General features: G+C 39.9%; 2 protein-coding genes across 2 annotated transcripts; one reads left to right on the plus strand and one right to left on the minus strand.

Moving 5' to 3' along the window:
• The first annotated feature begins 2,017 nt into the window (after positions 1–2,017).
• Positions 2,018–5,086, plus strand: LOC115368961 (derriere protein-like). The gene is made up of 5 exons (XM_030065426.1): positions 2,018–2,245; positions 2,939–3,096; positions 3,192–3,284; positions 3,412–3,530; positions 4,138–5,086. Exons 1-5 carry the CDS (start codon positions 2,121–2,123, stop codon positions 4,273–4,275), a joined length of 633 nt encoding a protein of 210 aa, XP_029921286.1. The 5' UTR covers positions 2,018–2,120; the 3' UTR covers positions 4,276–5,086.
• Positions 5,087–10,577: 5,491 nt separating this feature from the next.
• Positions 10,578–13,652, minus strand: LOC115369553 (derriere protein-like). The gene is made up of 5 exons (XM_030066185.1): positions 13,425–13,652; positions 12,597–12,754; positions 12,409–12,501; positions 12,143–12,261; positions 10,578–11,530 (listed from the first exon to the last, which is right to left on the minus strand). The coding sequence occupies exons 1-5, from the start codon at positions 13,547–13,549 to the stop codon at positions 11,393–11,395; spliced, it is 633 nt and encodes a 210-aa protein (XP_029922045.1). The 5' UTR covers positions 13,550–13,652; the 3' UTR covers positions 10,578–11,392.
• Between the last annotated feature and the right edge of the window lie 1,180 nt (positions 13,653–14,832).

Genomic DNA, 14,832 nt, shown 5'->3' on the forward strand with positions numbered 1-14,832 from the left:
GCAGTGCATTTGTCCATGTGTGCCTATTATAATTAAAATCTTCACGACCAACAATATTGGACAACACTGAGCAAAATCAAACAAACACTCCTTCCCCAGCTGTGTTACCATTTCTAGAGATATGCCAACCCAGAGATGAGACTTGAATTCCTAAGTTTGAGATCTGAGTTCTCCCAGAACATTATAGAGATTTCATCACTAGAAGTACTAAAAACATGTTTAGTGATATGATGATCATTTAGATGATATTTAAACTGGTGGCGCTCCAACAGAACCACCTTTCAGTGTTGCTGATTTACATTAAATATATTTGACAGCATCACGTTACAGTAAAACTGCCCTTATGAATGGTTTATGAGTGGTTCATAATAAGATTATCAGTTAGACTGTAAACAGATTGTAAACCATTAATAAAACATTATGAACGAGTTACAACACAGTTTTCATCCATCGATGCAGGCGCACTATTTGGCAAGATCAAGTTACAGCTGCACTGCATCTGTTCTGTTAAATCTTTGTCTTGTCCCTTTATGTTATGTTATGTTATGTTTATTTATAATGCGCCCCCCATCCAACTATTACATAGGCCCGGGGCGCAGCCTGGGAACAAAAGAGACAAAACATGACAAGAACAACAGGAAGACCCACACATTCATCTCACATACACTCCACAACACACAGCATACCAAATCAGAGACCCCCATTGAAAAGGTGAGTTTTCAGTTTGGCCCTGAAGGACTCCAGAGTGGGGGCAGACTTGATGTCTAGAGGGAGCCTGTTTTATCAGTTAGCCAAGCAGACAGATAGATATCACATATTTATATAAACATTAATGGTGAAGTTTTTGAGCAAGAAGAAGTCTTTTCTGCATGTCAGAACTGGCATTTTTACAATAAGGGATTTGAAAACCAGATTGTCATCACATGTTAGATGCTCTGTGAAGTTTAGCATTTGGTTGTTCTGGGCAAAAGAAAGTAGTGCAGGTCTTGTATCAGCTTGTACCAAGAATTCCTTCCACACTGTTGATGAATGACGGTTTGATATGTGCTCACCATCTGCTGGCACAGGCTAACAAAGAGAGTTTATTTCAGGCCACATGAGAAATATTTTTTTCTGTATTGGGACCCAGCTAAGGCCTCACAGAGGAGAGGGCATCTAAGGACTTGAAGTTCCCATTCCATGCATGTCTCTGACACACGCTGGCTTACAGGGCCATGAGCGCTGCCAAGCTTCTCCCTTTGTGCTTTCAGAAGTTTACATCACCTGCAGGCCTCATAGCTTGGTGTTACCTCTCTTCCCTGCAGATCCTCTGTCCTTGAATGACAAGTGCAGAGCAGAAGGACTGTTTTCACGTTTATCAGTGGAGATTGGTGTCTTTCATGTCAGGCCAAAAAATGCGAGTTATAATGGAAACTGATAACTATTCATGAGATGGACAGACTGTGTCTCCTGTTAGGTGTGGCCCGTCATATTCACCTACAGGAATGAGCATTAACTTAAGAAAAATCAAAAAGTCTCTCTTCTTTTAGATGCTTTGGTGGACTGTGCTCTCTCTCTGTATGCAGGGCATGCATATCCTATTCTTTTATTATTCTTTTTTATGAATATATGCAATAATATTTTTCAATTAACATTGTTTACTATAACCTTTGTTCACCAGAAAGATTGTTGCACTGAAGTCTATTGCAGTTCCACAACTTCACCAAACACCTGTGTTATGAATGACCACCACTACAAATGTATCAGTTATACATGCTGCAATTTGGTGTGGCAATAAAAAAAAAAAAATTATTTTGTCATCTTTTTGCTTCCCTCCCAGCCTTCATTTCTGTCTGTTTGTCTTTTTTCTGTGTGTCTCTCTGTCTTTCTCTGTCAGATCATCTGCCTCTTAATGTTTCACACAGAACAGGGGACAAGACAACAATGTTAAGTATCTCAAGGCCAAACTGTGCTAAAGGAAGATAAAAAGCCAGGTTCCCAGGCCCTGACAAACAATACCTACTGCAACATCCCTGTCTAGTCACTCCTATTTCCTCCTTCAGGCAGACCAACAGAAACCAACATCAGCCTTCACACCTGACGTGAAAGTCATTGCAGTCCACCTGTCCTGCACGTCCACCATGTCCATTGTTTTCACTCTCATGATGGTGCTTCTGGGCTCTTCGCTGGTGACGACATTTGTCCTGCATCCCTCCGGAGAGCAACCTGCAATGTCTGCTGACTCTCCTCTTACCAGGCACAACAGGTTAGTATCACACATGTTTGTGCAACACACATAAAACTGTTTCTTTGAACTTTTCATATAGTGAGTCTATGCAACAATGATCTTTCACTGTTTGCAGAGTATTAAACATTTTAGAGCAGGATGGTCTTGCAGAGGTCATTTTTGTTTTAAAATAGCCTTGGAACCCTAGACAAGCAGTTTATCATGCAGGTCATATTGTGGAGTGATATTATCTTTCATAAGGTCTGTGTTCATGCATGCTTTCTGTTGGCCTTTTCAAATGGGCATTGGGAATATGAAGAGTTTGGCTGTGATACAAGGTCATGGTGACCTGTGGTGTAAGAAGAGTAATAGCCCCGGCTGTAACACACTGTTCTTCTCAAGCATTTGCTGCATAATCAATCACTCAAAAACACTCTCTCTGACTGAGCTTCAGTGAAGAGCTACAAATTTATTTTCTGGCCTTGGTTTAAGCCTTCCAAAATCAAGATAATTTTCAAACAAATCTTATTTTAGGCTCCTGAAGGTGGAGTTTGTTTACACAAACATATATATTCAGTGCTCCTTTATTTTTGACAATTGTGACCTGACAGGATGAATGCAACATTATCAGCTTCACTATAAATGTTTTGTAAAATAATGCTTTCTGTATTTTAATCATGTGAATGGTGTGTGTGTGTGTGTGTGTGTGTGTGTGTGTGTGTGTGTGTGCAGGTGCCGGGGTGAGTCATTACAGTCCATCAGGAAGGGACTCCTCAGAGATCTCAACCTGCAGTCAGAGCCACGGCTGCCTGTTGGTGGGCTGACCGGGATCAGGGAACAGTGGAAAAAAAGCTTCAGTGCCATTGCTCACACAGCCAAGTTGACTGCAGGTAGGATCAGACCCAGCACAGGAACAAACATGAAAAGGTTTTGATCAAAATCATGTTGCAAATATCAAAAGTGGTTTTGTCCAATGTCTCCCCAGTTCCTACACTCCCTGGCAACTCTGAGACACCAAGTGCTGCAAACAGCACAGGCCTGGAGTGCTGCCAGAGGGCTTCTGAGATCTTCCTCAAAGGTACACACCATGTTTGTGTGTGCGTGTGCGTGCATGTGTGTGCATGTTTGCATGCATGTGAATGCACATGTGTACTCTCTGAGTGAGAAAGCACAGCAGCCCATGTCTTGTCTCTTCTATCTGACAGATCTGGGCTGGGACAACTGGGTGATCTATCCTGAGAGCATCACATTGGTCCAGTGCACGTCCTGCAGCTCTTTGAGCTGTCCATCACACTCCGTCACTGCCCAGGAAAACCCCTCACAGGTACAATTCTGTTAGCTTCTGCATGCTTACACAAAGAATGCATTTTTGTTGTAAGGTAAAATAACAAGAGAACATGCCCAAGAAAAAAAAATTCAAGTAAAATAACAACATCCTCATTCTTTGTGAGAGATCAAAGCTATTTTTCCTTGTAAACCAAAGGAAATGTTAGTGAATTTACTGCCACGCTTTGGAAACAGGATGTTCCAGGTGGGTTTCTCAGATAGCAACAGGCACAGTCCATCATGAGAAAAAATAACTCTTCAGACTAACTTAAGACCGATGATTACAGAATTATCAGCAGAATGTAAAACATGTTGAACTCAGTTCAATATGAAGCGCAGAATCCAACAGAAGAATGAAATGTTTAACCTATTTTCTTGAAAGTTAATTTCACTTTAATTCTTTTTGTTTCATTCAGATGAGCAAATTTATGCACTTTAGGTGCTGAAAAATCTACTGTATGATTCATACATTCATACACCCTGTAGATTGTTTACCCCGATATCAAGACTGCCTATTAATTAGAATTATTAATTATTAGCGATGGTAACACTCCCACCCCGTATCCCCTGACTCTCTCTCTCTTTGTCTGTTTTTAATGGTACAGGTGCCATGCTGCCAGCCCACCTCCCAGGAAATGATGCCCATCCTGTACATGGATGAACTCAGTACCCTTGTCATCTCCTCTGTGCAGCTGACCCGCAGGTGTGGCTGTGACCCTGACAGACTTCATGCTGCCCAGTGAGGAGGAAAGCTTGTTTTACAGTCCTGTCAATGTGAGTTCTGTAGGCCATACATGAGTTTGTAACAGCAGTACACCATGCAACACAGAATATGAGCTTGTACAAACATCCTATTGCAAATCAAAGTCTCAGGCTCATATAGGTAGATACATAAAGATCAAAGACAAGAGCACATCACTGGCACGTATTCTTCTCTCAGCAGCACTTCCACTGTATGTGCAAACTATATTTCTATAATTTTTGGTATTTAGCCCATTTCCAAGTGTGTTCATCAGCACCGCACATGAGAAACAAAGTAATCTTTATCCAAGGTCTAATAATGGCATTCCTATACCAATGAGCTTTCAAGGATAGATAATAAGTTTCTGATATGGCAGATCTGTCGATCCATCCCACTATACACCACATAATCACTTAATTCACCATGTAATCACACCTCATTACTCTCAGATCCCAATCTACATGTGTATGCACTCCTTTGAAAATCGATTTATCAGAGCAATCAAAGCATTTCTCATGTGTGCACAGAGCTATTTAAGGCAGCCATATTTCACAATAATCCCTGGCTAGCAAACGTCATGGCAATAAAGCAGCTGCTAAGCACCGCTGAGTGTTCCCTACAAATATGTGAAGACTGTGTCAGTGTCTGAGGCCAAATCCTCTCCTGGGAGAGCAGCTTCTGCTGCTGTGATCTGTGGAGTACAGCCATTTACCACAACTCTGTTGTATTTTACAAGCAGTGCTTCCTTTGCTGAAAAAAAAAAAAAAAAAAAAAGTTCATGTAGTTTATTTCAACACATACATATACATATATATTATGGATGGACAGATAGAAAGATTTTTTTTCAACAGTGAGAATAATAATGGTAGATTAAAATCTGTTGTCCCCAAACTCCGTATCAGCTCTCTTGCTGCTGCCGTTCTTTGTCTCTGAGTTTGAGCAACATCTGCACTGTGCTTTCCCACAATCGTCCACTGGCCGTGCTCCATTTGACATATTTCAGCTGGTAGAAGAGACAATCATGACAACACTGCCCTTCAAAGGCAGCATGCAGTAACGTTAAATTTGGTCTTTATGGTATCAATGAAGACATGCTCTGCCATGTAGCTACACATCCTGGTGTGTGTTTTACTGTGTGTTTTACAAGGAGAACTCACAATTCAAATGCAATTCAAATGTGTATTGCATCCAAATTGTGATTTAAGGCAAAAATTAAATTGTGCCAATTGGATGTTTTTTTTTTTTTTGTTTGTTTGTTTGTGTGTTTGTTTTTTTTTTCAGTGTGAGGATTCCATTTTTTTATATTTGATTTTTCTAGCTGTCCTAATAATCCTCTCCTGTGGGGGACAAATGCTACAGTCTTACTGCATAATGCACAGCCGCCTCTTCTAGTAAGACATTTTGTTCTGTTAAATCATTTGTTGAGCCAAGATTTTGGTTGGTTTGTTACATAATGAAGTGAAAATGTCTGTTTTTGTATTAGCAGAGTTCTTGATGCATTCTAATTTGTCCACCCCCCTTGACCAGTGTGTCCATCAGCTCCCAGTTGTACATTTTCACCTCTGTTATACTCAATGATGAATGATAACGCTAAGACTCAGACTTTTTTTTGTTGTGCACACACACTAATTCACATAATTTATACACATGTACCTTTCATAATAATGTTTGTCACTGTGATAGGTGAAATATTATATCATTGTAGTATGTAACCAGTATCATTAGATAAAATACAGAATGTTTATTGTTCTTATGAAACTGCTATCACGTTATGATTCCATGATTTTCTTTTTTTTTTCTTTTTTTTTTTCTCATTCTTTGAATTGATTAAAATAAATCACAAATGTTACCAATGTGTGAATTGGTTTCTTCATGCAGTTGCTTTCCGTGCAACCTCTGATATTGCTAAAAGTTAAAAGTGGTGATGTCTAGTGTTGCAGCCTAACAATAATTTGTGTCTGTCATGTAGTTACAGCTCAGGTTTTGAGGGGGGAAAAGAGCAGAGGAAGAAATGTTGGCACAGTTCTCTAGAAAATCAGGCGGCAGAGGAAGAGAGGAAGAGCATCACAGTCTGCTACGCACTTCTGTAAAGGTCTTCAAGATTTTCAGCTCTGCATGCTTTTTGACTTAAAACATTTATCTATCTCGTCTTGAAGGCTGTGGAATGATTCCTGAGAGTTGTGTATAGAGAAGATATCAGTCCTTGACTGAGAGAAAAAATAAAACAGCACAAGAAGACAGCAAGAAAAGGGGAGAAAGCTCAGCTCTGCTCCTACTTTGATGTTTCCTTGCTATAGGACAGAATGGCAGGGTATTTCACAATTTGGATGTTGTGTGGCATGCTGCCACCCCTTCTGCTGGTTGCAGGAGTAATCGAGTGTACAGAGAAAGAAAATCTGGTGAAAGAGATGCCCCGCTCGCTGACTCAACCAAGTGATTGTTTAATGGAGTGCACTTGGCTGACCTACACTAAAAAACTGGAGCTCCAGGATTATCGTAACATACGTTTCAAAGATTCAACAGAAGGTAAGACAATCAGTTCATTTTAAACTATGGGGGGTTCGTGATGTGCAGCTCAGCTGAATGTCACAAGCTGCCTGCTTAAAATAGTACCTGAAATTAAAACCTACTGTGAATTAAATTATCAAATTAATTTCACTTTTCTTACAAGCAGCCAGTGTATGTTGTAAAATATGTTGGTCAGTGAAGTTATTGCATCACTGCTGTGCTTTAAACTACATGACACACACCTGCAGTGTGTTGCACATAAAATGATCTGTGTCGGTGATGTGCATTACAAACCAGCTTCTCTCCTCAGGAGACCTTGGAGAATACTGTTGGTCGATGGATCTGCAGTGCACCATAGGAGAGAGCTTTCAGTATGCCTTCGTGGTGTTGCCTGTGGACATATCTGTGGTAGGACAAGAGCAGCTGCAGCTGAAATCCACTGCCCCCACGTTTGGCACGCTGGACGCACACAATAACCCCACCACGCTTGCCGAGAACTGTGGCCTCCGATACGATGTCACACACCACTTTGACAAAGAGCAGACGGAGACATCATTCTGTGTAAAGATCATCACACAGCAAGACCTCCTGGCAGACAGAGTTCTCAGATGTCCACCCTTCCTTGTCACCATTTGGCAGAGAAGTCCAAATCCAATCAAACAAGAAGGTGGAGGGTAGATAATTATTTGAACAACAATTGGAATTCTGATTGAGCTTGGATTAACATAGTTTAATTAAATGCATACTCCAATAAGGAACAGGAATTTCTAGTGTTGTTATACTTTTAGTGTGCATTTGAATCTGTATGTATTGCTTATATTATAACCAAAATGCGCGCGCGCACACACACACACACACACACACACACACACACACACACACACACACACACACACACACAAAATGCAAGTGCAACGCAAGTAAAACACAAGTTCTAGCAATAGCTACAGATTCTCATAGTATGCAGTAACATACTGCATATTACATTTAACTTCACTAACTGTAAGATGACATTTTAAATATCCAGTGGCATTGCTGTCAATTTCACTTTAAGTGATTAAAATACAGATATGGCTGTATTGAGAGGTCACGCTTTTGCTCTATGACACAGTGGGAAATTATACATCTAGATATTGACCAGTTTACATGCAGAATCCTCTGTATCCTCTGTAAGCAGTAAAGCCAGGTACTTCCCATCTCATCAGCTAAAGTTATGGTCTCACTAAAATGAGACATTAACACATTAACACATTGTGTTAACATTTAATTGCACACAGCATTGGGTGTAATGCTCCTTTGTGCTTTAAATGAGGGTGAGAGTCTTCCAACAGGGTGATATGACGACTGACCATGCTGCTCGAAACCATGACCTGTTCAGCAGCTCATTTACCAGACATTTTACCAACAGTCAGAGACCAATGAGGCTGGCCTCATTGACTAAAGGGTTGGGCAGTGTTGTTCTTGCCGTTATAACTAGAAAAGTCTAATAACAAATATGTTATTTCTGTTAATAAGTTGCTTACAATTAATATAAAACTCATATAAAACTAATATAAGACAAATTCATTTTTCCTGAGTCAATAAAATTTGTAAGCAAGTTAATAGCATATATGTAAATAAAACAGAAATTAATTACTAATCATTAATTATGTATTTTGCAACACCTATTCTGAAGCAGGGATTAGCTGAGACACTTTTAGCTTGGCCATCTAAAGTTACAAGGCAGGGACACTCAAATCACAACACAATCCACTCAGATGTAATAAGTCTTTATTATTATAGAAAAAGTGCTAAATAACTACTTCAAATGACATCACAAGGAAACAATTGCCCTAGCAGGATAGTAGAAATAGTGGTGGTATTTTTGTAGCTTTTGCATATATAACATCCCAATAACAATCATCCAGCCAGATACCAAAATATTTATACCAAAGCACTCTCTCTGTGCATATGCCATTTGCCAAATAAAGATTAAAAGGTTAAGGCACTTTGGTGTTGCCTGGGTTAACAGCATCCTTTAATTCCTTTAATTGTCTCATGCTATGCTATTGCATTTTGAGCAAATACAATATTTAGCAATACAGGAAAATAACGATAACCTGCTTGTGTTAGTGGTGATATGTGATACATGTGAGTACATATCCGAGCACAGAGCCAAAGGTGGACCAGTCCTGAATTTCTAGGCATGGAACCAGCTTTGTCTTGGGCTCAGAAGACGGTTATTGGAAGCGTGTGATATGTAATTTAGAGCACAGCAACATTTATTCCAAGAGTGGAAGACTGATACAAAGTTCTCTGATAAAAGAAGACTGTTCATAAGCTGGTTATTGGTAATTTGTTGTTATTATTTTAATGGTAATATTACTATATTTTATTCTTCTTTTCAGTTGTACTCACTGTTTGAATGCAGAAACATTAAAATATTATCCTTGTCCAGCTGTTACAGTACAATCTCTTTATTCAGATCAATGTACTTTTCTGTTTCTGTTGCACCTGTGTGTGCAGGACATGCCCAGCATGAGACTGCATGAGCTTAAATATTTCCATTTGCCACAGGATCTGCACTTAAAGCAAAATGTGACGCAAGCTACCATTAAAAAAAATGTAATCTACATCTTGGAAATCCTTGTAGGTGCATGAGGTAATACATATGCTGTTCTCTGATTCAGACAGCTTTGACAGCTAACAGACATCACCACTAAAGAAATTTTATTTCAACAATCTTCCACTGGGAATAACTGCACAAGGGGAAAAACATATATATGTACACTCTGGTTACATCTGTGATTTATTTTAATCAATTCAAAGGATGTGAGCAAAAAACAAATAAAAAAAAATCATGGATTCAAAATGTGATAAAAATGGCATAACAACAATAAACATTGTGCATTTTAAGTAAAAATACTGGTTACATATGGAGATTATATAATATTTTACATATCATTGTGAAAAATATTATTGTGAAACATCTGAAGAAGTGAATGGTGAGGTACATGTGTATAAATTATGTGAATTAGTGTGTGTGCACAACTAAAAACAAGGCTGGTTTAGCGATATCATTCATCGTTGAGTATAACAGAGGTGAAAATGTACAACTGGAAGCTGATGGACACACTGGTCAAGGGGGGTGGACAAATTAGAATGCATCAAGAACTCTGCTAATACAAAAACAGACATTTCACTTCATTATGTAACAAACCAACCAAAATCTTGGCTCAACAAATGATTTAACAGAACAAAATGTCTTACTAGAAGAGGCGGCTGTGCATTATGCAGTAAGACTGTAGCATTTGTCCCCCACAGGAGAGGATTTTTAGGACAGCTAGAAAAATCAAATATAAAAAAAATGGAATCCTCACACTGAAAGAAAAAAAAAAACAAAACATCCAATTGGCACAATTTAATTTTTGCCTTAAATCACAATTTGGATGCAATACACATTTGAATTGCATTTGAATTGTGAGTTCTCCTTGTAAAACACACAATAAAACACACACCAGGATGTGTAGCTGCATGGCAGAGCATGTCTTCACTGATACCATAAAGACCAAATTTAACGTTACTGCATGCTGCCTTTGAAGGGCAGTGTGGTCACGATTGTCTCTTCTACCAGCTGAAATATGTCAAATGGAGCACGGCCAGTGGACGATTGTGGGAAAGCACAGTGCAGATGTTGCTCAAACTCAGAGACAAAGAACGGCAGCAGCAAGAGAGCTGATACGGAGTTTGGGGACAACAGATTTTAATCTACCATTATTATTCTCACTGTTGAAAAAAAATCTTTCTATCTATCCATCCATAATATATATATGTATATGTATGTGTTGAAATAAACTACATGAACTTTTTTTTTTTTTTCAGCAAAGGAAGCACTGCTTGTAAAATACAACAGAGTTGTGGTAAATGGCTGTACTCCACAGATCACAGCAGCAGAAGCTGCTGTCCCAGGAGAGGATTTGGCCTCAGACACTGACACAGTCTTCACATATTTGTAGGGAACACTCAGCAGTGCTTAGCAGCTGCTTTATTGCCATGACGTTTGCTAGCCAGGGATTATTGTGAAATATGGCTGCCTTAAATAGCTCTGTGCACACATGAGAAATGCTTTGATTGCTCTGATAAATCGATTTTCAAAGGAGTGCATACACATGTAGATTGGGATCTGAGAGTAATGAGGTGTGATTACGTGATGAATTATGTGATTATGTGGTGTATAGTGGGATGGATAGACAGGTCTGCCATATCAGAAACTTATTATCTATCCTTGGAAGCTCATTTGTATAGGAATGCCATTATTAGACCTTGGATAAAGATTACTTTGTTTCTCATGTGCGGTGCTGATGAACACACTTGGAAATGGGCTAAATACCAAAAGTTATAGAAATATAGTTTGCACATACAGTGGAAGTGCTGCTGACAGAAGTTTAAGTGCCAGTGATGTGCTCTTGTCTTTGATCTTTATGTATCTACCTATATGAGCCTGAGACTTTGATTTGCAATAGGATGTTTGTACAAGCTCATATTCTGTGTTGCATGGTGTACTGCTGTTACAAACTCATGTATGGCCTACAGAACTCACATTGACAGGACTGTAAAACAAGCTTTCCTCCTCACTGGGCAGCATGAAGTTTGTCAGGGTCACAGCCACACCTGCGGGTCAGCTGCACAGAGGAGATGACAAGGGTACTGAGTTCATCCATGTACAGGATGGGCATCATTTCCTGGGAGGTGGGCTGGCAGCATGGCACCTGCACCATTAAAAACAGACAAAGAGAGAGAGAGTCAGGGGATACGGGGTGGGGGTGTTACCATCACTAATAATTAATAATTCTAATTAATAGGCAGTCTTGATATCGCGGTAAACAATCTACAGGGTGTATGCATGAATGTATGAATCATACAGTAGATATTTCAGCACCTAAAGTGCATAAATTTGCTCATCTGAATGAAACAAAAAGAATTAGTGATATTAGTTTAGTGAAATGAAATTAAATTTCTTCTGTTGGATTCTGCGCTTCATATTGAACTGAGTTCAACATGTTTTACATTCTGCTGATAATCCTGTAATCACCGGTCTTAAGTTAGTCTGAAGAGTTATTTTTTCTCATGATGGACTGTGCCTGTTGCTATCTGAGAAACCCACCTGGAACATCCTGTTTCCAAAGCGTGGCAGTAAATTCACTCACATTTCCTTTGGTTTACAAGGAAAAATAACTTTGATCTCTCACATAGAATAAGGATGTTGTTATTTTACTTGTTTTTTTTTTTTTATTTTGGCATGTTCTCTTGTTATTTTTTTTAGCACCTTACAACAAAAATGTATTCTTTGTGTAAGCATGCAGAAGCTAACAGAATTGTACCTGTGAGGGGTTTTCCTGGGCAGTGACGGAGTGTGATGGACAGCTCAAAGAGCTGCAGGACGTGCACTGGACCAACGTGATGCTCTCAGGATAGATCACCCAGTTGTCCCAGCCCAGATCTGTCAGATAGAGGAGACAAGACATGGGCTGCTGTGTTTTCTCACTCAGAGAGTACACATGTGCATTCACATGCATGCAAACATGCACACACGTGTACGCGCGCGCACACACATGCATACACACGCACACACAAACATGGTGTGTACCTTTGAGGAAGATCTCAGAAGCCCTCTGGCAGCACTCCAGGCCTGTGCTGTTTGCAGCACTCGGTGTCTCAGAGTTGCCAGGGAGTGTAGGAACTGGGGAGACATTGGACAAAACCACTTTTGATATTTGCAACATGATTTTGATCATAACCTTTTCATGTTTGTTCCTGTGCTGGGTCTGATCCTACCTGCAGTCAACTTGGCTGTGTGAGCAATGGCACTGAAGCTGTTTTTCCACTGTTCCCTGATCCTGGTCAGCCCACCAACAGGCAGCCATGGCTCTGACTGCAGGTTGAGATCTCTGAGGAGTCCCTTCCTGATGGACTGTAATGACTCATCCCGGCACCTGCACACACACATCATTCACATGATTAAAATACAGAAAACATTATTTTACAAAACATTTATAGTGAAGCTGATAATGTTGCATTCATCCTGTCAGGTCACAATTGTCAAAAAATAAAGAAGCACTGAATATATATGTTTGTGTAAACAAACTCCACCTTCAGGAGCCTAAAATAAGATTTGTTTGAAAATGATCTTGATTTTGGAAGGCTTAAACCAAGGCCAGAAAATAAATTTGCAGAGTTGTGGCTCTTCACTGAAGCTCAGTCAGAGAGAGTGTTTTTGAGTGATTGATTATGCGGCAAATGCTTGAGAAGAACAGTGTGTTACAGCCGGGGCTATTACTCTTCTTACACCACAGGTCACCATGACCTTGTATCACAGCCAAACTCTTCATATTCCCAATGCCCATTTGAAAAGGCCAACAGAAAGCATGCATGAACACAGACCTTATGAAAGATAATATCACTCCACAATATGACCTGCATGATAAACTGCTTGTCTAGGGTTCCAAGGCTATTTTAAAACAAAAATGACCTCTGCAAGACCATCCTGCTCTAAAATGTTTAATACTCTGCAAACAGTGAAAGATCATTGTTGCATAGACTCACTATATGAAAAGTTCAAAGAAACAGTTTTATGTGTGTTGCACAAACATGTGTGATACTAACCTGTTGTGCCTGGTAAGAGGAGAGTCAGCAGACATTGCAGGTTGCTCTCCGGAGGGATGCAGGACAAATGTCGTCACCAGCGAAGAGCCCAGAAGCACCATCATGAGAGTGAAAACAATGGACATGGTGGACGTGCAGGACAGGTGGACTGCAATGACTTTCACGTCAGGTGTGAAGGCTGATGTTGGTTTCTGTTGGTCTGCCTGAAGGAGGAAATAGGAGTGACTAGACAGGGATGTTGCAGTAGGTATTGTTTGTCAGGGCCTGGGAACCTGGCTTTTTATCTTCCTTTAGCACAGTTTGGCCTTGAGATACTTAACATTGTTGTCTTGTCCCCTGTTCTGTGTGAAACATTAAGAGGCAGATGATCCTACAGAGAAAGACAGAGAGACACACAGAAAAAAGACAAACAGACAGAAATGAAGGCTGGGAGGGAAGCAAAAAGATGACAAAATTACATTTTTTCTATTGCCACACCAAATTGCAGCATGTATAACTGATACATTTGTAGTGGTGGTCATTCATAACACAGGAGTTGGTGAAGTTGAACTGCAATAGATTTTAATGCAACAATCTTCCTGGTGAACAAAGGCTATAGCCACACTGTTTACCAAAAATAAATAAAAAAAATAAAAAAATAAAAAAATAATGCATACTTTCCTTAAAAAAAAAAGAATTAGAATAAGAATAGGATATGCATGCCCTGCATGCAGAGAGAGAAAGCACAGTCCACCAAAGCATCTAAAAGAAGAGAGACTTTCTGATTTTTCTCAGCCTATAAGTTGGTGCTTATTCCTGTAGGTGAATATGACGGGCCACACCTAGCAGGAGACACAATCTGTCCAGTCTCTTCCATCTTATGCGTACTTATCAGTTTCCATTATAACTCGCATTTTTTGGCCTGACATGAAAGACACCAATCTCCACTGATAAACGTGAAAACAGTCCTTCTGCTCTGCACTTGTCATTCAAGGACAGAGGATCTGCAGGGAAGAGAGGTAACACCAAGCGATGAGGCCTGCAGGTGATGTAAACTTCTGAAAGCACAAAGGGAGAAGCTTGGCAGCGCTCATGGCCCTGTAAGCCAGCGTGTGTCAGAGACATGCATGGAATGGGAACTTCAAGTCCTTAGATGCCCTCTCCTCTGTGAGGCCTTAGCTGGGTCCCAATACAGAAAAAAATATTTCTCATGTGGCCTGAAATAAACTCTCTTTGTTAGTCTGTGCCAGCAGATGGTGAGCACATATCAAACCGTCATTCATCAACAGTGTGGAAGGAATTCTTGGTACAAGCTGATACAAGACCTGCACTACTTTCTTTTGCCCAGAACAACCAAATGCTAAACTTCACAGAGCATCTAACATGTGATGACAATCTGGTTTTCAAATCCCTTATTGTAAAAATGCCA

Source organism: Myripristis murdjan, chromosome 12 (assembly GCF_902150065.1).
Source record: "Myripristis murdjan chromosome 12, fMyrMur1.1, whole genome shotgun sequence".
Lineage (NCBI taxonomy): Eukaryota > Metazoa > Chordata > Actinopteri > Holocentriformes > Holocentridae > Myripristis > Myripristis murdjan.

Bases quoted from the DNA above. Each gene is read 5' to 3' on its own strand.
- LOC115368961 (XM_030065426.1), top strand. From the start codon at position 2,121: ATGTCCATTGTTTTCACTCTCATGATGGTGCTTCTGGGCTCTTCGCTG. The intron at 2,246-2,938 runs GTTAGTATCACA...GTGTGTGTGCAG, and splicing joins CCTCTTACCAGGCACAACAG to GTGCCGGGGTGAGTCATTAC. The intron at 3,285-3,411 runs GTACACACCATG...TCTATCTGACAG, and splicing joins TTCTGAGATCTTCCTCAAAG to ATCTGGGCTGGGACAACTGG.
- LOC115369553 (XM_030066185.1), bottom strand. From the start codon at position 13,549: ATGTCCATTGTTTTCACTCTCATGATGGTGCTTCTGGGCTCTTCGCTG. The intron at 12,502-12,596 runs GTAGGATCAGAC...ATGTCTCCCCAG, and splicing joins CACAGCCAAGTTGACTGCAG to TTCCTACACTCCCTGGCAAC. The intron at 11,531-12,142 runs GTACAATTCTGT...TTAATGGTGCAG, and splicing joins CCCAGGAAAACCCCTCACAG to GTGCCATGCTGCCAGCCCAC.